This window comes from Anser anser (assembly GCF_964211835.1).
Source record: "Anser anser genome assembly, chromosome: 15".
NCBI classification, from domain to species: domain Eukaryota; kingdom Metazoa; phylum Chordata; class Aves; order Anseriformes; family Anatidae; genus Anser; species Anser anser.
In genome coordinates, this window is record NC_139736.1 from 13,812,831 (window position 1) to 13,838,622 (window position 25,792).

General features: G+C 39.9%; 1 protein-coding gene across 4 annotated transcripts in view; it reads left to right on the forward strand.

Annotated features, from left to right (window-relative positions):
• The window catches only part of CRAMP1 (cramped chromatin regulator homolog 1), a 44,777-nt gene extending 20,374 nt beyond the window's left edge, over positions 1 to 24,403 (forward strand). For 3 of the 4 annotated variants that reach the window (XM_083800051.1, XM_083800050.1, XM_083800049.1), the window contains 15 exons: positions 2,111 to 2,196; positions 2,947 to 3,070; positions 4,167 to 4,248; positions 5,258 to 6,523; positions 8,007 to 8,184; positions 10,038 to 10,219; positions 11,036 to 11,110; positions 12,371 to 12,452; positions 13,209 to 13,313; positions 14,591 to 14,769; positions 15,303 to 15,383; positions 16,457 to 16,691; positions 16,929 to 17,093; positions 17,744 to 17,889; positions 19,644 to 24,403. In XM_083800051.1, the coding sequence (XP_083656177.1) occupies positions 2,111 to 2,196; positions 2,947 to 3,070; positions 4,167 to 4,248; positions 5,258 to 6,523; positions 8,007 to 8,184; positions 10,038 to 10,219; positions 11,036 to 11,110; positions 12,371 to 12,452; positions 13,209 to 13,313; positions 14,591 to 14,769; positions 15,303 to 15,383; positions 16,457 to 16,691; positions 16,929 to 17,093; positions 17,744 to 17,889; positions 19,644 to 19,808 (3,151 nt within the window). In that variant the 3' untranslated portion in view covers positions 19,809 to 24,403. The remainder of the gene's footprint in view (positions 1 to 2,110; positions 2,197 to 2,946; positions 3,071 to 4,166; positions 4,249 to 5,257; positions 6,524 to 8,006; positions 8,185 to 10,037; positions 10,220 to 11,035; positions 11,111 to 12,370; positions 12,453 to 13,208; positions 13,314 to 14,590; positions 14,770 to 15,302; positions 15,384 to 16,456; positions 16,692 to 16,928; positions 17,094 to 17,743; positions 17,890 to 19,643) is intronic. The other variant, XM_083800052.1, reaches the window with a different exon arrangement.
• The last annotated feature ends 1,389 nt before the right edge of the window (positions 24,404 to 25,792 follow it).

A 25,792-nucleotide genomic window follows, 5' to 3' on the forward strand; every position in this document is an offset into this window, starting at 1 on the left:
CTAAGTGTTTGTTCTATAAAATCTAGTCTTGTAACAAGCCATTTTGAAAGTCAGAGTCCTTCCAGTTGAAAATATAAATACTAGTCATCTTCTACCCAAAATGTAGTGCTGATAAATTCTAACATTCTTGGGCAGTTCAGAAACACTTGCCCTTGCATAGGCTTTTTCTCCACAATGTGGAAGATGCATCTTTGTTTCCTTTATTCTCCTGCATCTCTTACCCTAGTTGTTCGGAAACCTTGTTGTTCGTACCGGAATAAACTGTGCAAGGAAACATGCTCACATTTTCATCCTTGTTAGCACCGGCATGCCTGCACTATCTGAATTAATTCCCTACATGTGCAGGGCAGCCCTGTTTCTCCTCAAGCAAACCAATTGCATGTAACCCATTATATAAAACTTCTTCCTTCCATCTTGCTTGGTGGCATTTGAATTCTGTGACCACTCTGTCTATTTGTAAGCAGTTCTTTTTTTTCTTTTTTTTTCAGTTCCTAGCATTTTTTTTTCAAGTCTGATACTCCTTCCCTCCCTCTAAGTACAATGCAGTTTGTACAGTTTGTCACTATGGAAGTGGTTGTTTAGAGATTAAGAATAGGGAATGTGAACATGTGATAATCTCCCGAAGCAGGTAAACATCAGCGTAATTTGATTGGTAAGAAAGATCAAGAGAAGCTAAAACTGTGAGGATCTATCTGGCAGTTTGTTTGCAGGATGAGTCTAGACCCTGGAATTACTGACTTTAATTCAGTGTTTATATTTCTTGTGTTACACATCAACTCTGGCTTTCTATAATAATTGTGTGGTGTATGAAAAGCAAATGACTGAGATGCTCATAGCAAAACCATGTTGAAAATATTCCTAGTTAAGCTTATAACCACAGTCACAGGTAGTGAAGAGCGCTTGAAAATTTAATCAACTGGTTATTTAATATAATGGCAGAATCTTTGTGTGAAACGTCCTTTTTTGGTTAGTGAAACTAAGGCCATTCAATGCTGTGCTTCTGTGTCTTCAAAACATCAACAGTTTGTAAGATCAAGCTAGTGGATAGCCTTTAGTTTGGTTGTAGCTGCATGAATCAGCGATATTTCAGAAAATAGATCGAAGTTTAGATATTTGTAAGTCCAAGGGGAATGTAAGAATTGTTCTGTCAGCTTTTGTAACTGATCTGAGTAGTTCAGCATGCTCAGGACAACACTGGCCCACACAAGTTGCTTAAAGAAGTTTTCAAAAACACTAAGTTGGGCAACTGTGAAAAAAAACTTGGTTAGAAACTATGGAGAATCTGAATCGCTATCTGACCAGTCTTTGTTACTAGTTTTTTATTACAGTAATGATATGTATCTGGGTTGTGTGGTTAGAATATGTAACAAGAAACAAAGCTTTGGGGCAGTGTGTAAGAACTGCTCAGGAACCCATTTCAATAGATTTAGAGCAAAGGTTTCTGTTTCACTTCTAGGAGTGAAAAATTTTTATTTAGCTTAGTTTTTGCAACATTATTTACATTTGATTTAAAAAAAAAGTAGACAAAATATTTATATTTTGGATATCTTTGTAAACTTGTGGGATTTGTGCATGAGTGTTTAAAAAAAAAAAAAAGAAACAAATACCATAGATAAGCATCTGTTAAAGCACCATGCCACTGGAAGACCCTTTAAAAACTTCAAACTGTTTTTCTGGTTTGTTTGTTTTGTTTTTGTTTTTTATAATGAATGGAATGTAAATATGTTATAATGTTAGGAATGTAAAGAGGAGACTAAAGCAAAACCAGTTGTCTTTTATGAAGAAGCTGTATCTGAGGGTATTCTCCAACCAAAGTAACATAATTCTGGTCTGCTGTATATAATAACAATCCCTCCCTTAGCACGCATACTAGGACACAGTGTTCTGTGGAAGTCTGGCAGAGGAGGGTTACAAGAGGAGTATTTCTATGGAGAAAAGTAAGGTGATAAAAAAAAGATTGAATGCCCTTGTGAATCTGCACTGTAAATCCTTAAATGTCTTTGTTCATTTCTATGGAGATGATTGTATTTGACTGTGTGTCACTGATAGATACATATTCCCAAACTTTTGTTAATGGTGCCTGTAAATACTTCTCTTTCAATATATCCAGGGCTACAACTGTTCGTTACAAAGGCAGAAACCTTCGTATCAAAGCTCCAATGTGCAGGGCTTTGAAGAAACTCTGTGATCCAGATGGTAAGTAAAAGATGCTGAAAAGTGAAAGAGTTTTAACAGATGGCTGGAAGAATATGAGAGTAAGCCTGTTTTGATGTGTGCATCACTGGCAGGGGAATTTGTGCTATTTTGCATTTGTATTGGGCACAAATACATCCCTATTGTTTTACATAATCCCGTTAGTTTGTGTAATCCCACTAACTTTAAGATCCACTGACCTCTTTAAGTCTTAGTGTATAATACTAGTGAAATTACAGAGGAAGCAGCTACACCAGACAAGATCACTACTGCTTTGCCAGGTTTCCATTCACTATATTCCAAAATTAGTCTTCCTCCTGTGCCAGTAAATAAAGAGCAGTATGTTGTTTAGCACTGAGCATTTAAATTTTTTTTAACCTTCTCCAGTTCAGCTGTGTGACTTCTCTTTTTCTCTGCCCCTCAATAAGTAGTTATCAGTGCAGTTTAAAGATCTGAAATATTTTACTGTTGTACTTGTTCGGAGTTTCCAGCGACATGATTTTGACAGTTCTTGCTCAGCTGGGAGCTTTAGTACTACTGCAATGGCTGAGGGAGGAAAAAAAAACAACAATAAATTGCAACAGGAGTTAATCTAAAGAAGCAAGTTCCCTCCATTGCTGCAGCTGAGTTGCCTAAGTCATCTGTAGATGGTGCTGATACCCGTCATGCTTTTTTTTTCCTCCATGTAATTGAGCATATAGCATTCTGCCTGAATTTTCCTTGCTTTGACCTTTGTGCTTTACCTCCCTTCAGGCATTAGTGATGAAGAGGACCAGAAGCCAGTACGTCTTCCTCTCAAGGTTCCTGTAGAGTTGCAGCCACGAAATAATCATGCATGGGCTCGAGTGCAGAGTCTCGCCCAGAATCCACGACTTAGGTAACGAAGAGCTGATTTTAGTGCTGAGTATAGAACAGTGAAGTACAGGGAAAGTGCTCTAGCATCTTGCTCTCCCTTCAGGATTCTCTGTGAGATCTAGGCAGTACATAGCTGATGATGCAGTTTGCCTAAAAGTACTTAGTCTGAAGCCTTTGTACAACCAGAGCACATCATTTGTGTAGATAGTGAGATGTCGAACTTGATGTTTAGTTTAGCATTATTCTTTATACCTTTCGATTTGAGTAATGATGGGAGATACTAGAGTTGGAGATGAATATACTTTGTGCCATTTGCACCCAGGTGTCAGAGTGCAAGTAGAATGGAGATATGCAGCATTAGTGCTACTGAAGTTTGTATTGAACATACCACGAGACAGAGGCACAGGGAAGGGAAGTAAAACAATGGTTGGAGGTGCCTTCTCTCCTTTTAGGCAAGGAGTCTAAATATGTCAAATGCAACACAGTGGTAGCAAGAAGGAAGATACTTAGCTTAACTTCCCCTGCAAAATGTATTTGGTGCTGTTGTTCCAGTGTCATCAGTGATTTTTCCTTTTAGTACTTGTGGCTGGTCCAAAACTCAGGGCAGAAAACAACCAGGCCTCTGTGATGCTGATTTCACTATACTGAAATGTTCCATTTGAAAGAGACCAAATACCATGCAGAGAGGAGAATGAAGGTTTGCAGTGTAATGTTTACTTTGCCAAATGCTTTCAGAGCAAAAAAGTAAATGTATTTTGTCCTCCTTTTCGTATATTTCATTTGATGGCTTTGTGCCTTGCTTGCACTACTGCAGGTTAGCGAAATCTTGCTATCTTTTTCCATCTGGAGAAACTAGTATCTTGAGTCACAGCGATCAGATTTATCTGATCGGCTTTCAGATCTTTCACAGTTGTGAGTTACATTTTAATGTTGCCATTTTTTGCCAGTTTTTTTGTTGTGTTGTTTTTTTTTCTTACAGTTTGGGAGTGGTAGCTGTGCTCTCTGTGCCATGTTACAGAATACCAGTTTCTTCCCTTAATTCCCATTCTAGCACTGGGGATCTGGTTTGAATTTCTGCCGACATTTTAATCCGTTCCACTGCTTTATCTTGCATACAGGATGATTGTGGAGTTGCATCGGAAGGTCTCCAGCCTCATTGAGTTCCTGAAGCAGAAGTGGGCTCTCCATGAAGTACGCATTGTATCCTTTTCTTGTTTAGTCTCTGTTCTGTGCTCTGTCTGGAAGCAGTTCCATTCCCATTCTAAGTCCATCTTTACATCAGAAATGTGAGTCTACCTAACAAATTTACCAGTTCGTGCTTTAATAGTAACAGAGGTCAGCATCTCAGCGTCACTAATGTGAAGGAGTCTTTTGTGGAAAATCTTGCAGGATTTCACTTTTACCTCAACTCTTCTCTGCTGTGGTCCTCTGAAAAACTAGTTAGTAATAAATGAAGCTCCCTGCCTTTATTTCATTACCTTAAAAAGTGGGCGCGGTCTGTTTCAGCACCGATGGGTGGCTGCATTGTAGAAGGCTGGATAATAACTGTCGATTTGCAATGTCAGCAAAGAAATTGGGGATGGATCTTTCCACTTGCTGTATGCAGTTTCAACAAAGGAACATTTAAGCTTCTTCTTCTTTAGGTAGCTGCTGCTGCCTGTTAAGTTTTTATATGCTGTCTGAGCCACAGAACTCGTTACAGAGATATCCCTACCTCTGAACTTTGATCCAAGGAGTAGAAGCAGACGTGAGAATAGCTGTGAGATAACAGCCATTTATTTTCCTGTTGACTGGTATGCTGTATCCTGTTCTTAGTCCTCTAATTCAGGCTTCTTTTTTTAATTTGTGAGCCTGGAAGAAGTTTCACATAGCACTTGAAGTTTGAAAGATGCCAAAATATGTAAAATGACGGCTGATGCGCAGAAAGGGGAGTCTGTTTTACTATGCAATGATTTTCTTTTCCTATTGCAATGCTGTTTGAAGCAGAGACTAGTAAATTTTCTTCTGGACTGTAGGTTTAGTTTGTGCTTGTGTTTTCAATATGGTCCTTACCAACACAGAAAGACTAATTTCTGATCAGAGCCTTTATATCTATGCTGAATAGAGAACATATCCTCGATCAGCTACTAACTTACTTGCAAAATAGGCCGTCAAATACTTGTTATGAGGGGACAGATGGTGGTTGTAGTCTTTAACGCATCTTTTTTAGCGTAAAACACTAGAGGAACGGCAGCTTCAAGACTCCAGAGACTCAGAATCAAGAGGTAGCTTCTCAGAGGAGAAAGTGATGCTCCATCTCTTTCCAGGAGAGAATTGTACACTCACTCCACTGCCTGGGGTAGCCAGAGTGGTTCACTCCAAGGCTTTCTGCACAGTGCATTGGCAGGAAACTGGCAAATGCAAACAGAACACAAAAGACTCTCACTTACTGCCCCCTGCACAAATCCTAGGTATACAGAGTGGTCAGGGAACAGCTAGGGGACAACTAAAATACACGCGGGGAACAGAAGGTAAGAGCGTTGGAAGGGCAGAGAGCACTACAGAATCAAGCAGAACCTCTCATCCCACAGCTGAGGTTCCTGCAGGCACTGAAGATGGCTCCCCAGAGTCTGGTCTGGCAGAAGGAACAGCCTCAAATCTTGGCATCACTAACTCTCTCAACAAACCACTTTCTGGACTTCAAGATCCAGGAGGGAACCATGAGAAGCTGAGCTCAGCGGCCTTCTGTGTGGAAGGCAGGGAGGCCTTGGCTGGTGACCAAGCAACTGTACCAGCATCGTGCAGCACAGCTTGTGCTTGCAGTAAGATCCCTGATGTCGAGGAGCTCTCTCTGCTCGATCCATTCCCACGGTACATGAAGTCCTGTCAGGACCTGATTGTCCCAGAGAAATGTTCTTGCACAGACAAACCGCATGGGAAAGACTCTGCGCCAGCAGCTGGTGATACTTCTCCTGTGGCTTTTCCAAGTGGGAGGAGCACAGAGACATCTGAGTCCTGTTCACAGCTACTGAGAGGTGGTGTGGCTTCACCCAGCAGTGGCCCAGCCAGGTATGAAGCTCAGGCTAGCCACAGCCAGGGTCAGCAGCTTGATGCTTGTACCAAGGAGATAACAGATGCAGTAACGGAGGATTCTCAAGAGAAGCTGAGCTCCTCGTTTCCACCTCCACCTCAGGGACAATCTAATACAAAGTCTCTCAAGGATGACGCAAGCCGGCTCTCTCAACAAGTTAGAGAAGAAGGATGGAGTCTACGAACTTCCGAGAGCCTTACGCTGGCTGAAGTCTACCTCATGATGGGCAAACCGAACAAGTTGCAGCTGGAATATGACTGGTTGGCTGTCTTGGAGCCAGAAACCCAGGATGCTAGGGAGCAAACATCTGAATCAAGTGCTGTTCCTGCATGTACCACCTTTCACAAGCAGAGACTTCTAAACTGCCTTTTAAAACTCATCTCTACTGAAGTCAATCCCAAACCAGTAAGTAGCTCTTCTTTATGCTCCACATGCTAAACTCTTACTTGATCTGGGGAATAATTCCTCTTGCTGTTGTTTTCGTAGTAAATCAATGTAAATAAAAAATAGGAGTTTCCTATGTTTAAAAAGAAAATCAAAACAGATTGCTACAGAGTAGACTTTTTCTCAGTGTGCTGCACCTGATTTTCTAAAATGCCTTTTAGTTTCTTGTTTGGCATGAGTCACAGTCTCGGTAGTATTACAGTGAGCTCAAAAGGTCAGACATGAACTTCGGTAGGCGCTTTCTCTTCTCTTTCCTGTTAGTACTCCAAACAAAAACCATGATACGAGGTAGTTCTTATTTGTAAATGTTTTCCTATCACTTCAGCATACTTTGTCTTAATCAAAGCAGAGTCATACACCTGAAAAAGATTGGCATTACTTTAGATATACATCATAACATATATTCCAATAAAAAGAAGTAACCTTTTGCTTTATTTGTCAGATATCACTGTATATACTCTGTATTTCAGAAAGAGAGATGCACTTCTTGTGTCAATGAATGTCATAAGAGTGACACACACATTCAAGGGAAAAGGATGGTATTTACTGCCTAACTGAAAGTACTGTAGACTTTTTTGAAAGTTTCATCTCTTAAATCCTCTGTTTCATCAAATAATGATACAAACCATCATATTTTTGCCACAGGGTACTTCAACAGAGAAAGGTTTTCTTGTCTTGATCCCTACAATTTTCTCAAGATAATATGTAACAAAGCCAAAATGGTCAGCTGTTCTGGGGTTCATTCTTTTAAATTAATATTACAAGCATAAAACTAACTGTAGCAAATTGCATAGCAGTCAAGCTTAGGTGATAATTTTATGCCTGTGGTTACACACAGATTCTTTAAAAAGGGAGCATTTTCTAGAAAACCATATAAACAACAATGAAATCAACTGGATAGGCCTGGAAAATCAGTAAAGCACCTTGCAATGTGCTTCTGTTTTAATTCTTGAGTTACAGTATGAAATATGAAAGGGAATGGGAAAAACTTTAAAAGCTATTCGTCTTTATTCAGTTAGAATTAACAGCAAAATATTTTTGTCCAGGTGTATTTCCATCCAGAAGAGGTCTCTGGTTTATTAGAGTTTAGGACAATTTCTACTAAATTAAAAGCAACCCCTCTTTTGTTACTGTGACAAATCTTCATCTTTACCTCTGCCTTTTTTTTTTTTTTTTCCCCCTGGGGTGGTGCAGCACAATGTAAGAAGCTTGTTGGGTGTTAACGTGGTTGTAACGTAAGTTAATAGTATTGAACCAATGGTGTTTAACACTGCTAAATGCTCACTGGAGGAATTTCAGCCTTCCACCACAGACGTACAGAGGTATTGGTTAGAGTACTATTTGACGTACTAAAACACCGTTAATGTTTCCTAAGTAGAATGAGTTTAACCACATTTTCGTTGTAACAGTACACAATATTAATTTAATGTACTCACATTTTTAGACCCCTGAGATGAGCTCTGTTGCCACATCACCTATAAAGCCTACTCAAGAGGAGCAGTCACTGACTCCTCCAGGGAAGGTGATTGCCATCAGCACCAGAAGTCCAGGCTGCACACGGAATCAGTCTGCCCTTCGCAACAACAAGACTTTTTCTCCTGGTGCTGCTTCCAGCTCCTCAGGTGAACACTCGTAAAAATATATTTCAAGAGATCAGACCATTAATGCCTCATACGTGATGAATGCATTCCAATAACGTAACACTGGGAGAATGAGGATTCTACTGTTATGAACTTAATTGCTTAAGAACACTGGTACATGTTAATTTGCTTTAGGGTTGTCTAAATTCAGTATTTCTTTGAATCTTGGAAAGCAATACATGTCAATAATACCGTTTACAATCCAGAAAATCTCTCACAACTCAGTCTTACATTCCTTCACAGACTTAGGTCCCAAGTCCGTCTAGGTACAACCTGCATTTTCATTTTTTTGTCTTTTTTTTTTTATATATAAAGATAAGTTGATTTGGCCTTCTCAGTAGAAAATAAAGAAAACAGATTGTGTCTTCTACAGAAGAACTGAAAGCATTGACAAACTGTTAGCTTTACAAAAGGCACACAGCTAGCAGGAGAGAAAAAAAACAACAAGGGTTAAAAAGAGTCATACAAAGAGATTTAGAAAAGAGTGAAACAACTGTGATGGAACATAATCTGTAATACTTATGTGTAAAATATCATTACGTAACTAGTTCATCCCATTGCAGACTTTTAAGAAAATACCTTGCGTATGAACAATTATCTCTAACTCCTAGTCAGGCAGGAGAGACAAATGTATTTGTTATTCTGCATTTAGTTGCTTTTTAGATCTTCTGGCATGCTGTAATTTTAACTATCTTGTGGAAAAAAACAAGCAGTGTAGAATGGCAGGTGGCAATTTTGCTTTTTAAATAGGAGGATAATAACACCTCCTGTTTATTTATTAAGTGAAGTTTGTTCTGCAAAACTCTTCTGGAATAGTGTTGTGTATAACCATCCCTGTGTTAGGATGGCCCAAGCTTGTGCCGTGTTGTTTTCCTGCCCAGGGAGGAGGCAGGCATTGCCGAGAATCATTGCCCACTTTGCCTCTTCCGCTTCTGGGTGAGTTGGATGACTGTTGCCTCCTCACTGTTATCTCCATGGCAAGCATGGGTGTAATACTGAGTGTGAAAATAGTCATTTTTGTCTGTTGTAATGAAGCCCAGTATTGTAACTAAAGCAGGCACTTCTGTGGAAGAGAGGTACACTTCTTAGTTATCTCATAATGACATACCAGCAAGAGTGGTTTTCATTCTAACTGGATGCCTGCACAGCACTGAAATAATACAGTGTGGTTTTGTTTGTTTTGAAGTTAAATGTAAAAGAAGTGTTACTCAGGCCAGGTATCATTATTTAACGTGACATATGTATTTCTAAGACACTCCGTCTTTTGAAAAGTATTTTTGGTAAATGATCCCTGCTTTTTCACTTCTCTGTCATCAGAATCATTTTACTGAGGTTGCACTTTGAATTACCACATTAAGGGTGGGGGATGGAGGAGAGGTCTAAATAAAAAATACTTCTTGTAGAATGAATCTATTTTTGTATTATCTCACCCTACAAAAGGAGTGGATCAGATAGATGAAGAGTTTACAGAGCAGAAGGACCTTCAAGCGTTTCTACAAACTGAACAGATAAGCTGGTTAACAACGCTGATATTGGGGTTCAAAACTGTGTGCTTAGATTCTATTTCCTTTAGTAGTTTAAAGTTGCATTTAAGCCCCTTCATCCAAAGATTTCAAAGCAAGTGAATGTTTGCACAGTCCTTGTGAAGCCTGTAAATATTGCCAGTTTACAGGTGGGAAAACTGAAGTGTTGGGAGTTTCATGATTTGTTTGAGGTCGCAAACAGTGGCAGAACCAGAATACCTAAGTCTCAGCTCTCCATCTGATCCTTCAGTTAGTAAATAGCTGCTTTCTTCTTGTTTTCACTTAATTTAAATTGCTGCTGAAATCTTCTAGGTTTGAGAAACCTCCCTAGACCTCTCTTGGTGGCTAATCCTTCAAGTTCTGGAAACACTGACGCTGATGGTGGACTCTTCGCGGTTCCTACAACTCTACCACCCAACAGCCGCCATGGGAAACTCTTCTTGCCTAGTAAAGAAGCAGAGCTGTCCTTCCGGCAGCACTTAGACACAATCAGTGTAAGTGAGATGGGTAAATGAAAAAAGTAGCATACTGTGCCTGAGCTGGCTTGCGGTAAGATTAGAGGTTTTTTGTTTCATCAGAAAACATGTGCTTCCTTATGAAGCAGTGCTTCTAGTGATGCTTAAGCATAACTGTATCAGCCGAGCTTAGTCAGATTTTGATTACATGGTTATGCTTTGAAGTGTCATCACCTCTTCAGACCTGAATGCCATCACACAACCTGGTGAAACTGGTTCACTCTCTAATTTGCTCCAGTAAAATGTATTTGCCAGGCTTGGCAAAACTGATACCCTTCTTCTTGCGCAACTGATTTTAATACAACCTCATTGCTATATTTGATTGAAATACTTATTTTTATACATACAATCGCAGTAACAGCTTCATATCAGGCTACAGTAGTTAAGTAGTGAAATTGCTTTTTGGGGGGAAAAGGTTTTGTCCCCATAAAACAAGAAAAATAATACGTTCCTAGTGGAAAATGTTACTACTCTAGCAGAAGTTCTGGGGTATGAATCTGAAGTGTTAACTTTTGGGTTAAGGAAATGGGGTTTTCATATTCCATGAGGCTTTTCTTTTACTGGACTGTGTGTTTGAGGAGCTTTCAGTTAAATGATACATATATTAGTGTTATACATCAAAATCAAGTGAGATGTATTTAACTTAAAGGTAGTTTAAAGAAAAATATTACACAGTTTGATACAAATCAGTATATTAATCGTTACAGTTTTTTTGAAAAAGGAATTTGAGCATATAATTTGTTCTGCATCTACCTGCTTAAGATACTTCCTAATGGATTTCCTGTTCTTCTCCAGATGCAGTCAGACTTCTTCTTGCCAAAGCCAAGGAAGTTACGGAACAGGCACTTGCGGAAGCCGTTAGTAGTACAGGTCAGAATAATTTGGAAGTGCAAAATGCCTGTTTTGTTTCTGAACAGATAACAGTAAGGTTAAAATGATTTGAGCTAAACTGAAATAGAAACCTGAACTTCCCTCATACATGCATTGGAAAAGTAAAGCTAAATATCGGAAGGAAACAGCTTTTAAGTCTATGTTGTAATGAGCCATACTATATCCTCTGTATGAGGAATATCAACAGTAATAGTCTAGTGTGTGAGGTAGTTTGGGAAAGAATAAAAAAGACCCTTATCTGAAAGCAGGTACTGCTGTTTGGGCCTGCTGGCACAAGCTGCATGTTCATGTTCCTGATCTGTCATTGTTAGAGCTGTCAGTGCTACTGCAACAAGATCTCCCTTTAGATGTTTTTTCCACCTTTCTACTCAGTAATGACTGTGAAACTGGAATGGGTATAAATAGTGCAGTGAAATAAAACAAAATCTTCTTGAAAGAACGCTGATTTACAGGGGAAAAAATGTAATTTTCAAAGAGATCTATGGGAGAATTAGCCTATTGTCATGGATCTTAAGAGTTTGGCAAGGATTAAGCCCACTTAGACTACTTTTATAATCCTAGCAAAAAGATTTTTGGCACTGTGAAACCACAGACTTGTTCGAGGGACTTGTGGCAGGTGGAGAACATACAAGAAATAGTTTAGAAAGAGAATAATGGAAACCTGTTTGGCAAAGAGGAAGTTACCAAGCATGAATATGCGCTTTGGTCTCTTCTGCTCTGTATAAGTGTAGGAGACCTAGAAATTACATAGAGGTTATTTCTGGTAGTGAAATACTCTGGTCTGTGCAATTCCATTTGTTTTTAAGCCTTGGGAATACATACAACTGCCTATTTAATTCATTCTTGTTTAACTCTGATCAGAAGATGAGTTTGTACATAGTCTAGTCCTTAAGATCACTTCTATAATTTCTTGAGAGATTATTACTGAGAGAATATTGTTGCAAGAATAATCAGAAAGGAATTCAGTTTTAATTCACATTTGTCTGAGAATTATCCGTGTGGAAATTCTCTTTTATGGTAGTTTACAGAGGAAACATGATTCCTAGATTCCTATCTGTAGCTTCTTTTTCAAGATTGCACAGACTTTACTGCCGTGTCTGTTGGATGATAGTCACACCGTATAAATACTCTGCTCCTTATTCTGGAGGGTATCATGAACTTTTATGCCTTAGAAGATCAGCTTTACCCTCTGTTCTCTGCTTGAATATGTTTTGATTTATTGTTTTTTCTGTCACATAGAGAACTCTGCTCCCCAGGCCATCTGGAAATCCATCCCAACATGTCTGTTCCTTTTCTATCCTGTCCAACTCGTCTATTACAGGTGAGTTCCACATATCTTCTGTTACTTTTATGCTGTCATGAGGTGGACTTGAAAGTGTCTCTTTATACTGCATAAAGGAATAACTTATGTAATAAGAGGAAAATATCCTTTCAAAACCACAAAGTCATTTATCAATTGATTGAGTCACTTCCTACAAGATGACAGAATTGTTGTCCTGGATCATTGTTAAGCAAGTCATGGTTACAATAGAATTATTTTTCTTCCCTGTCCCATCACTGAAAATGGGGAAGAGTGAGGAGGTCTGTACAAGGAGACTGTTTGGAATAAATTACTAAGATAAGAATTTTTTTTTCTACAGGATGTAATAATTTGTTTAGATTTTGTAATAAACCTTTCCTAGTACTTGGGATACTGTTTAAATTTCATACAGTATAAGCAATATACTGCCCATTTGTCCTTTCCTGCTGTTACACTACTCTTGAGAACAGTGTCTCAAGATAATGTCTCATCTCGGCTTGAATCTCTCAAAATCAACACTAGTGCTTAAAAGTTATCCTCATTTAAAATAATGAAAGCAGCTTCAACTAACGGAGCTTACTGTTGCATTTTTGTGGTAAGGCACTGGTTAGCTTCCATTACTATTTAAGTCTTGTTTAATTGTCTCCACTATTTGCGTTCATGGAAGTTCAGTGCTGCTTGGAATGTGTTTATTTTGCTTCCACTGAACTGTGTTGTGCTCTGCTTTAAAGATGGTAGATTTCATTTGCTTGAGAGGTATTTAATTCTTCACCACAGGGAGAGGTTCATTTCGGCCAATCCAGTCCTCACTGACAAAAGCTGCTGTTTCTCGTCCTATTGTGCCCAAAGTTCTTCCAACACAGGCTACCAACCACCTGTCTAGTAAGTCATTCCTTAAAAAGAATGAAAGTTTCATGATGTGTGTGATGTTACGTTGTTCATTTCTTTTTCCTGTGTAAAAACTGTTAGTGCCTTTTAAAGTTAAAGAAAATGGTCGTGTTAATATCTTACTTGCTGGCTTTGTGGCTGGAGAAAGGATGAAGTCAGTTGTGGGACAGTCCATACTGGGTTCCTTTGCTGTGTCTGAGCTGCTTGTTAAGAAAGGATTTAGAATTTGTAACTGAAGCTGAGGACTTGTGTGATTTTCGTTGTTGTTGTTTGTTCTGTTTTTGTTCTGTAAGGCCACTTTCAAAAATGTCAAGACCCCTTTTCAAAGAAAGTTATAAACAGCATATCTACTAACATGGGATTATGAATTCTACAAGAAAATAAATTGCCAGAGCACCGCAAGCAAATACTGTCTTGCAACAAAAAAGGGGGTCCCATAATTGGAATGATTGGTGAGGTGAAAGCAATCACTGCCTCGGTGGCTTACGGCATGCTTAGAGAATTCTGTGTGATGAGAAGACATCTGCCTAGAGAAGCTGTGGATGCCCCATGCAGGGAAGTGTTTAAGGGCAGGTTGGATGGGGCTTTGAGCAACCTGATCTAGTGGCAGGTGTCTTTTCCCATGGCAGGAGGATTGGAACTAGATGATCTTTGAGGTCCCTTCCAACCCAAGCCATTCTATGATTCAGGTATCTTGAGTTTTAAAAAAGTTTAAAATCTTGAGGGAAAAAAAACTTTTAAACTTTTAAAAGGTTTAAAATCTTGAGATTCTAAAAGATCTGCATGATGTTGACCCTGCAACAACCTAAGTTTATATATTGAGACTAAACTGCTGATAAAGGCAAGATAAAACAACAACAACAACAACAAAAAAAACACAAAAACCCTGTTTTTAAAGTTCCTCTGTTAAACCATAGGACATTTCTAGGAATTTCATAACCAACAACTTAAATATTTTAATGACCAAAAAAAATGTTACAAATAGAGGGAAGGGGGAGAACTGGGATGTTTCTCTAAACTGTTTTGATGTAGCTGATTGGAGCAGGGCAGAAGAATTATAAATGTTCAGCTGAAAGAAAAGTTACACTTCATGAGGAAGAACAATCGATATAGCTGATTGTATAATAACCATGTTTGCTTCTTGCATGTATCAAGTTCTGACTTGCTGGCCAATTTCTTAAAAAAAATATATTTTTTAGCAGAGTCACAACAAAGTAATTGTGTGAATGAAAGACCTGTAATGTGTTTTTTGCTTGTTTGTTTCACAAAAGGTGCCATCGACTTGGCAGCTAAAAGTGCTGGTATTATCCCTGGTAGCCCCGTGCCTGTCCTGGATGCGGATGGTTTGCCAGGTGTATCTCCGTTGTCGCCAGACAGGGTGACCACGGTAGTAACAGGGCAGGAGTCAACAGCAGCGCATCAGAATGGAGGCTCCATCACCACTGTGGAGGTCAGTCTCCTGAGCAGGCTTTTGGAAGGAGCTAAATGTCTTGTTCTTCATTGTGTGGAAAGCTGTATTAGTAATGATTCTCCATGAGCCTTCTCCTGGGGCTTGCTGTTAGACACATGTATTTAGGAGTTTAAGGGATCAAATCATCACTGCATTGAGCAGATTTCTATCCCATAGAATACCTTTCACCTGTTAGACTGTTGAAGTTGGCCATTCAGAAATCTGGGCTTAAAAAGAAACAGTGGTATTTCAAGAAACAGTGACTCAGAAGGGAATTTGGGGGCAAAACATGGACTTCTGGGGATGCATTTGGAATGGAAACTGACATCCCATTGCTGGTCTCCTTTACTGAGATCCTGATACATGTTAGTCTTTGTCATTTTCTCAGGCAGTTGATGGACTGTTTCGAAAGGTGGGGTATATAGAAAGAGCATGCATAAACGGTGATATGCACCTGTCTCTTACCTCCCCAACTATATTTTCACCATCGTCTATAAAAGTTTCACTCACATGATTCCTGTTGTTGTTTCTAGAGCTCAGGCCCAGGGTGTCGTGTTCCGTTTATAAGCTTACCAACACGGCATGAGCAGGAGGCAGTTGCGGATGGTTTCCAGGTAGAGTATGTGTTGAAAGAACAGCTGTATCAAATAGGTAGTGTTTTAAAACACCACTGGTATTACTAGTTAGATACCCTTGTTCCCCAGTAGTTGTATACCATCATTATTGTTTTGTGGGAATGGAAGTTTACCATCGGAGTAAATTTAAAGAAAGAATGTCAGGAAAGCTGTTTAAATTTATTTGGGGGGCATTCTCTAAAAAAGCAAAGCAAATCTGACAAGCTCTGACTTGGGCACACGTCTGACTCATGTTCAATTTGACATCTACCAGGACACCCATGTCCTTTTCTGCAAAGCTGCTGGGACCCTGGAATATGTTGGTGTGTGGAAGTGTTCTTTTCCACATGCAGGACTTGTGTCACTTTCCACAAAACAGCAATAGTGGTATACGATTACTGGGGAACAAGGGCATCTAACTAGTAATGACAATCACATTTTCAAAACATTACTCACTTTGTACTACATCAGAAAAAAAATCACAAACAGTTCTATTAAGGGGTAGCAGAATCTAGACTCCTTACAAAAGCCCATTGATTTTTGGGAAGTCTGGCTATAAGGAGAAATGAGTTAGTCTTTTAAAATATGTGTACTCTAAGCTACAGGTTTTTTGCCTATACAAAAGCAAATATAATAATTCTTAAGAACTATCTTGTAGTTTCTTCAAAATCATGTTCATTTTATTATTATATATGGATGCTTATTTCTGTTATGTAAACTGTATTAAATTCCTTTGGAGTGTTACGGACCCATACTTTTTTCAGATGATTTGGCAGGATATGGGCTGAGGAGTATTGGTTCATGCTTAGACATTTTTTATAAGAAGAATATGAATTACACGTAGAAGTAGATATCCGAAGTATGGGATTAATTGCTCTTCTGTTACTGAGAAGAACACTTTGAAGTAATTTTGGATCCGTTAATAAAAAAAAAAAAAGAATATATTCTGTTGGATTATTAGTCTTTTTTAAAGCCTGATATTAATCTGATGCTTAGGAGTTAAGGTGGTGTTTTTCAGACGTGTCCAAGTTCTTCATGAGTTCATGAACAATTACTTCTGTTTCTTGTAACAGGGCACATCAGTTCTTTCTCTCTCAGAACTGTCCAAGACTCCCCTCCAAAATGGCCTTTCCACTCCTCCACTTCCCTCATCAGAGGCTTCCAGTACCCGGCTCTCTCCTCCCAATGTTTCTGCTCTCTTGGATATCTCTCTGCCTGGACCACCTGAAGATGTGCTTTCTCAAGGAGAACCTGCCACTCAAATCAGTGATTCTATCATTGAAATAGCTATCAGCTCTGGGCAATACAGTAAGTCTGAGTCTTCCTGTTAACTTAAAAGAAAATCCTTGTCATCGTGCATGTCAGCAGAAAATTTGGGGAAGCGGTTTTTGGATTTTTTTTAAATGTATCTGTTGGAAATATGACTGTGGCTGGCCTGTCTTTTCTAATGTATTTAGTTTTTTTGTTTTTTGAACATAAGTTGATGCAGCGTCCTGTAACTTAACCTCATTGACTGAACCAGTGATTCCTGATGTTGGCTTACAGGTGAAGGTGTTTCTCTCTCTCCTGCAAAGCTGAATGGCAGTGACAGCTCCAAAAGTCTTCCGTCCCCATCCAGTAGTCCTCAACAGAACTGGATTGCCTCTCCGAGCCATGATCCCCAGTGGTACCCCAATGACTCCACAGACTCGTCTCTCAGCAGCTTGTTTTGTAAGTGCTGGTACATAGGGAAATGAAAAAGAAGCATAATTAGAATTGATTCCTTTGGAAAATAGTAAAGTTAGTAGGACATTTGTGGACTTTTTCCTTTACTACTTGTTAGTACGGCATTGCCTTTGAATGCATTTTCTTTCTCTTCATAAATCTGTTCCTGAAAAGATCCTGTTGCTAAACTAAGGCAAGAGCCCTTACCTTGCGGTAAATAATTCTTTGGTGGTACTTTGTACTCTGCTGGGAGCCTGACTCATCATTTAGGTTGAGATGTTTTGTCTGTTCTGCCAAAATGAAAAGATGCCCTTGGCTCTGCTGTTGGAAATTTGCTGTGTTTGGTGAGCCTAATCTCAGAGATGAGATCATTGGGTTTATTTGTTTGTGGGTTGGTTTTTTGTATTGTTTTGTTGTGCCTGGGTTTTTTTGTTCGTTTCTTTGGTTGGTTTTTGAGTTAACACTTAAGGAGGCCAGTGTAATGAGTCTGTAGTCTTAGCAATCTGCTGATGGTGTTCATACTGGCAACATGTAAATTTTAAGAGATAGAAGAAATGGATAGTCACCCTTCATTTGCAGTTTCCTTGTCCTTCTATTTGTCCTCCCAGTTGCAAACTTTCAGTGCAGTGACTTACTGATGTGCCTGTTCTTTATAGCAAGTTTCATCTCCCCTGAAAAGGGACGAAAAATGTTGCCAACTCCTGTTGGGACTGCCAGTGGCACCTCCTTACTGGGACCTAGCCTTCTGGATGGAAACTCCCGGGACTCTTTTGTATCACGATCTCTGGCAGACGTAGCAGAGGTATGTCATCAAATCACATTCGGATGGTTTTGCTTCCTTTTTTAGTGCAGTGTTACTGCGTATTGTCCATCACACCTTCCCAAGATACTTATGGCAAAGATACTTTGACATCTGCACTGTAGCTTAACAAAGTTACAGTCTTAACTGAAAGATGCAAAATGATCTGAGGGTATACTACACCAGGGCTGGTGCATGAAACTGTTGTGAGCACCTTTGACCCAGGCTCTTTTTGCTGGAGGAGGTTGTATTTGCCTTGTTGGACATATTTTTGTTTCGACAGAGAGAGTTTTTATCTTTCTATGTTGTGTGTTCTACTTTGTTCAGCAAGCTGAATGTGAGTCAGGATGTGCTGTGGCAGCAAAGACCGGCAGTGTTTTGGGCTGTCTTAGCATAAGTGTAGCTGGTAGATTGAAGAAAAACGATCATCCGACTCTACCGAATGGCTGTGAGACCATATCTAGAATATTGTGAACAGGTTTTGAGCCCCTGATACAGGAAAAGACGTAGATAAACTGGACCAAGATAAGCAGAGGGCCATCGGGATCATGAGTGGGCTGAAGCCTCTGTCTGTGAGGAGTGGCTGATGGTACTAGGCTGGTTCAACCTGGAGAAGGCTTCAGGGTGGGAGGGGACTCAATAGCTTCCTTCCTGTACTTGTGGGGAAGTCAAGAAAATGTAGTCAGGCCCTTCACAGGGTGGTGGTGGACAGTGGGAGGAACAGGCAAAAACTGAATTGAGAGGTTCTGACTACAGAGCCTGGAAAGGAAAGGAAAACTTTTTCACCCTGAGGAGAAACGGGCGGGGAAACAGGTTGCCCAGAGAGGTTGTGCAGTCTCCATCTTAAGAACTTCTCAAGACTAGTGGAGGTAAAGCCCGAGTAAGCTGGTCTGTCTTCTTGGTATAAATTCAAACATTCTGCTAACTTGTGAGAATCTGTTGAGTAGCATGCACACGTTTGTGAGTGTGTGTTCATTCAGGGCATGTATGATAATCGGTCTGTGTGGGTTTGAAGTGACACTGCAGCCCCTGATCTAACAAACTGCCCTCAGAGGAAAATGGGTTAAGCTGTAATTCTAAGCACACCAGAGCAGCTGTAGTGTTTTGCTGCTGTTGTGGCAGATGCGGGTTTGCGTTGGGTGTATTTAGAGTATCCTTATAAAATAGTTTTAATGATGGGAGAAATTTGAAAGGCATTTTATTAAGTGTCCTGCAGAGTCAAGCTTTATTTACAAATGCAGGCATTGCATAGAATGCAATATCTATAAAGGTTTTGTATAACACCTCTACTAGTGTACCTTAATGCTGAATTAAGGATGTTCAGGTAAGGTCCATTTGATTTTTTTTTTTTTTTTTTTAATTTATGTATTATTTTGAGAGGCTTCCATTTAGCCACAGATAAGAGCTGTTCTCTTACTCAGATCAAGTGAGATAAAAGCATCTTTCATATGAGGAGGCTGGGAATGAAGGATGAGAGGTGATGGGCAAAAATTGAAACACATGAAATTCTGTAGGAACTTTTTTATTGTGTGGGTGATTAAACACTGGAACAGGTTGCCCAGAGAGGTTGTGGAGTCTCCATCTGTGGAGATATCCAGAAACCAACTGGACAACAAGGCAACCTTTCTTGCTGACCTTGATGAGCAGGAGGGTTGGACAAGGTGATCACAAGATCCCCCTTACAACTTAAACAATTTTGTGATTCTGTGAAATTTGCACTGACGTGTAGCTCTTCTTTTCTGTCATCTCTCTTCTAGGTGGTGGATTCCCAGTTGGCTTGCATGATGAATGAGAACAGCATAGATTACATATCTCGTTTTAATGACCTTGCCCAGGAGCTATCGATACCTGAGCCAACCCGCAGGGAAATTCTGTTCGATGGAGGAGGTGGTGGTCCCCCTATTGGGGATCTCTCACAGTGAGTGGTTGATACCAGCAGGCTGGTGTAGACTGTTTAGCTTAAGTTGGAGCTTGCAGTGCTGGTTCATGGCAAGGGCCGATTGCAGAGAAGCAGCTGAGGCTCAGCTGTCCCTGTCTTGTGCACTTCTTTCTAAAAGAGAAGCGTTGTCTTCAAGGTCTGAAGAAGTACTTGCAGGTCCTGGAATGTGCAATATACTGGGAACAACAAAACATGGAGTATTATTATAGGAAATGGTGTGTCCCCTGCATCAGTGATGTAAGATGGCAGGCTTACAAGACAGTCCTGGACTTGTACTTTGGAATGGCCTAGGCAAGAAGCTCAAGCAGGTATTGCCAGAAGCTCCCCTACATGAGTTGTTTTTTGCATAGTACTCGAAATGCCATGATTTGGAATCCACATTGAAGTTGTGGAGGATGAAGGGTGCGGGTAGGTATGGAAACTGTTTTGCATCTTGACATGACCTAGTTGGCGCTCTTTTTATGAATCAAACTGAAGTTTGTTGCACTCTCTTCAAAGACGCTGCAACTCTGTGATGCTTCATTTCTATAGACCATTCTGTTTCTTTGGCTATGGTTTGTTTGGCCGTTCCAGCAGGGGCATATACCTGCTTTTTTGTTTTGTAGGAGAGCTCTGATTCACCCTACTCCCAGATTGTGTGGATCCATAGGGAGTTTCCTCTATTTTTAAACCCCATCAGATGTCACAATCATCCTTCTGACTGCACTCATATTCTCCACCTTTGAGATTCTTCACCACATTGCACAGTTCATTCCATGAGCGGGAGAGTGCTTTCCCGCTTTCCCTGAAGAATGGTTGCTTTTCAAGTCAGGAGAAACCGCAAAACAACTAATTGGAATCACTATGAAAGCTTTATCATTATTAGTCTTGGCTGTGCTGGAAACCTGTATATATTGCCATCTTTCTCCAAAAAAAAAAAATATCTGAGAATTTTCCCAGGAGAGGAAATAGGAAAAAATATTGTAATCTCTAGATACAAATAATATTTTAATGCTAAAGTTGTTGAAATCTGTCTTGTGTCATGAAGAGGAGGGGTGTCAAGACCTTGTTCAATCCCTTGGTCCTTCCTTGTTTCCTCCTTGTTCCCTCCTTGTTCATTGAATTCCAGGTGCTCTGTAGTACCTCAGGGCATCATTTTTCACTATAGTCACTCCCAGGCACTAGTGGGTCTGGATCCGCCCTCTGCTAAATCCCTATGCATTTAAGGGTAGTGTTTTAATATCTGAAAGACACAGATCTGACTCCAGTTGTTTGAAAGGAATCTAAAATTACAGCTGGTTTTCCTTCAGTTCTGCCTTTATGACTCAGGAGACTTTTCCTATTTCCTTTTCTACCAGTCCTGAGAGAGAATACCTTTACTGTGCCCCTTTTTTTAAGCACTTGTCTGCTTCTCCAGTGAGAGGATGTCCCTTGGCTATTTTAAGTTGCTCTGAACTTATCCAAGGGCATAGCCCTGTATAAACCTCAACTTTATATTATTAATAAATAAGTAAAACTCCATCTCTATTATCAGGGGTTCATTTTCCCAACTTGCACTATACTTGGTGGATGGAATTCTGCCTGCCTTTAGATGCTTTTACAAGGCATTTGACTGGGAGTTTCTGCTTGTAACCTTGCTCATGATGCACTGATTGGATTTGCTGTTTGCCCAGTCACTTTACCCTGCCTAGGTAGATTTTGTTTTACTGCTACATGGTTTGCCTTATCCTCTTTGTCATTTAAAGAAAATGTCACAAGTTTTCTGATGCACCTTTTGTGTGGCCCAGAGCAACTTCACTGATGTCAATCAAAAAGTACTGAGATTTGTATGACATTCCAGGACCCCACATATAAGGTTGCTACATTCTGTCATATAGGGAACCATAGACCTGTGTAAAAACAGCATTAGTGTGAACAGGTGTTCCCAACAGGGAGTCAAGCTTTTATTACTAGCAAGGAGACAGTCATGACTAGAAAAACAGAGTTTAGTACCTCTGTGCTAACTTTTTATTCTGTCCACATGTCACATGGGATGTTAAGTCCTTTGGTCATTATTTCTCTTTCATTATCCTTACAGAGTGTTGTTTGGTGATGCAATTATCAGGAAATCATGTTAACCTGGAATATAAAAAGTTGAATGATGTCTGAAGAATGAATGCTGAGGAGTATGTGATTCTGAGCATTCACCCTTGGTGTGGAGAGGATGTCCATTAATCTCGAGAGTCACTCACCCTAAAACTTCTAAGTTCTACTTAATGTCTTGATTCAGTCTTTCCCAGAGTGTCTCCTATCGGTTTTGGCTTATTACGTTAGTAATGCTGGTTATCCAATAGGCTGTACCTGCAAGTCTGAAGGACTTGCAGGACAAAAGTAGAGGACTCCTCATGTAGCCGTGGCTATGGATTACAGGACATGCAGGAGGACATGTGATGGACGTGTGATGTGTTCTAGTATGAAGTACTGTATTAAAAACAAAAAATCTGAACTCATTCTTAAACTTTAAAATACTGAAAGACCAGCTTGATGGTCTCTGATGTATTTAGGTAGCTTGACAAATATTTCATCTTCTCTACCCATGACGGCAATTAAGTGGATGCCACACTAACTTTGACTTTTAGATTGTCTAGAATAAGTTCCAGTGTTGCTGCACCATATGGCAGAGTATTGCATCAAGGTCTGCAAAGAGTTTCTGCCATCTCATACAGGGAGCTGTCAGGTTGCCCCTTCTCAGCCCATTCAGTGGCCAGAAGGGAATAATAATGCAGAATGAATGTCAGCATAGTGGCTGTTCTTACTGATGCCACGAGATCAAAAAATTTTAATACCCTGAACCATTGCAAGTAGACTTGGGACCACCAAGTAATAACAAAGTGGAAATGACAGAAGTCAGTTCAGCATCAACACTGCGATTAGAAACGTGTTTAGCATTAGCCTCTTAAAAGTTCTGATTATGAAACAGTTTGACATCTTTTCTTGCACCAAATTCTCTTAGCGTGATCCTGTCTTTTGAGACTTGAAGCTCCTAAATAGTCCTGCCTTCCATATTTGGTTTCTGATTTCAGAAGTGTAATGTTCTGCACACTGCGTTTTCAGGACAAGGAGGTTTTATCAGGGACAAACTTGAAAATAACTTAGATCGTGATAACTTTGAATTGATGCAGAATTTGTTGCCCTTACTATATGAAAACTCACTAAAACACATCTAACTCCACCAGTACTAGATTCTATGTGGATGTGCTTTACATACTTATTGTTAACAATTTGTGCCTGGGACTGCTAAGGGAAAAATGGGTGGGTGGATGTGTGTACATACATACGTTTGTGCATGCATATACACACACACATATATTGGGAAAACCCAAAATTTGTTTCAGGTTTATTTTTTTCAGCTTTCCCAGCAGAAGTAAGAGGATTCATGTTTGTAACAATGTCAGCTTATCCTAAGCAAACATTCAAGCAAGCTACACTGAAATTTGGGCAGGTTTTTTTTTTTTTTAAGTTAAATGTAACTTTGTTAGCTTAATAGCTGCCTGAGACACTGTAAGGCAGTTGGAGAGGACAAGTGGACACTAAGAACCTCCAGTTCTAGTATTAATTGCTCTAAGGCTTTAGTTTCTACTGGTTTTATTTGTAAACTTCTGATAGGCTTGCCCCATGTCGGTTTAGCAGCTGTATGTACAATAAGGAAGTTCGGAGTAGTTCAGCAAGGTGAGTGGCAGAAAATTCAGTATTTGTCATCATAATAGTCTGGGTGAAAAGCAGTACTACATCCTAAGAATTAGATCTACCTGTGTGCACATTAATAGTGGGTTTTCTTCTGGGGGTTGCATCCTGATTAGCCACACAATTCATTTTATCCTTTATCACTAAATCTATTAAGCATAGGAATGATAATTGTTTTTAATATGGCATTGCTAAGCCTTTCCTTGACACCCTTCTTTATGTTTCTAAATTGAATTAAATAGCTTGGATCAAATCTACACTTATAAAAACATCTAATTTACTGACTCCACAGATCCCAGAGTGGAAATTAAGTTGCATTTTGTTTTTTACACTCAGACTTTGGATGAACTTATGAGAAAAGTACTGCACTTTTTTGTTGTTGTTGTTGGTTTTTTTTTTTTTTAGAAAAAAAAACTTTTCAAACCTTTGAATCTCTTAATTTCACAGCAATTTGTAAATGTTAACTAAGTGAAACCTTGGCAAGCACTACGGCAATAAGTTATCATTAATTATTGAAACATGATAACTGCTTTAGAGCTTATGGTTCTGGCAGCAAAATTTAATGCTGTTTCTTTTAATAATAGTTAAGCCATATCATCTAAGGTTTCTGGCTTGTTTGAGATGTGAATTTGTTTTATAGATTATAAATATACCTATATAGTGTATGTATAAAGCAGAATGCCTGTCCTTACTGATTATTTTTTGTACCATATTGTAAATTATATTATTTATTCTTTACCAATTTTGGAAAAAGGTGTTTTGGTTATTTAATATAATATACAAAAGCTGTTAAACTTCCTCTGTTTAAATTTCCAATTCAACTTGTAAAGCTGTTTTTATTCTTGTGCATAAATACATACTAATACTTGGTCTAACTCATGTCCAGTGTGTTATTTGCAGTTTATATCCTATCAGATTTTCCATTTAACTTTCATGTACGTAGTAATGACCCCATTAGAATCCTGGGGATAAAAGTGTGTCCATAATGCTAAGCTTTTCAGGGTGAAATTCTGGCTCCAGTGAGCTCAGTGCCATAATTTCCATCATCTCCCATCCCAGAATTGTCATGATTTTCACCATGGTGAGAGAATGTTTTGATATTTGGGTTGGGTAGTTCTTTTTTATGCCTTCCAGCTTCCATTCCCCGTAGTGTCCCCTAATTGTGAACATAATAAATGAGTCAAAGCAGAGGGCTCTCTATCCTGAATCTCCTATCTTTGACAGTGGTCACCAATGACAAGGGGAAAAAAAAGGCAAAAGGGCACGCATATCATCTTGATTTTCTCCTGCCCACACAGACACACACCCTGGCACATCTTCCTAACTGCGGATAATCAAGAGCTTAGATGTAAAGCTTTTATTGTGCCATTGTGTTTACATAATCTCTATGGCAAAAGTTTCCACCCTAAGGCCAAGCAGGCAGGGGAACAGGTTGCCCAGAGAGGTTGTTTGTGCAGTGTCTGTCTTTAGAGCTCTGCAAGACAATTGAATAAAGCCCTGAGGAAACTGGCCTGATCGCAGAGCTCACTCAGCCTGCTTGGAGAAGATGGCTGGATTAGAGACCTCCTGCAGTTCCTTTCAACCTGCATTATCCTGAATTAGGTTACTAATTTATCTGATTCTTTTTTGTGTGTGTGTTTCAGCTTTTGGTCTGCAACATCCACTGGCAGCCTTAGTTAATTATGCACTGAGAAAGCACGGCATCGCTACTCGGTCGAGGGAAGGGATTGTCCCGCTCTGCTCTGCGCCGGTGCGGCCTCACCTCGAGCACTGTGTGCAGTTCTGGGCACTGCAGTACAAAAAGGGTGTAAAACTGTTGGAGAGTGTCCAGAGGAGGGCGATGAAGATGGTGAAGGGCCTAGAGGGGAAGACATATGAGGAGCGGCTGAGGTCACTGGGCCTGTTCAGCCTGGAAAAAGGGAGGCTGAGGGGAGACCTCATTGCGGCCTGCAGCTTCCTCACGAGGGGGAGTGGAGGGGCAGGCGCCGATCTGTTCTCCTTGGTCACCAGTGATAGGACCCACGGGAATGGTGTCAAGCTGAGGCAGGGGAGGTTCAGGGTGGATATAAGGAAAAGGTTCTTCACTGAGAGGGTGAAGGGACGCAGTCACGGCACCAAGCCTGTTGGAGTTTAAGAAGCGTTTGGACTGTGCACTTAGTGACATGGTCTGAATTTTTGGGCAGACCTGTGCGGTGCCAGGAGTTGGACTCCATGATCCTTATGGGTCCCTTCCAGCTCGGGATATTCCATGATCCCCGAGGGGCG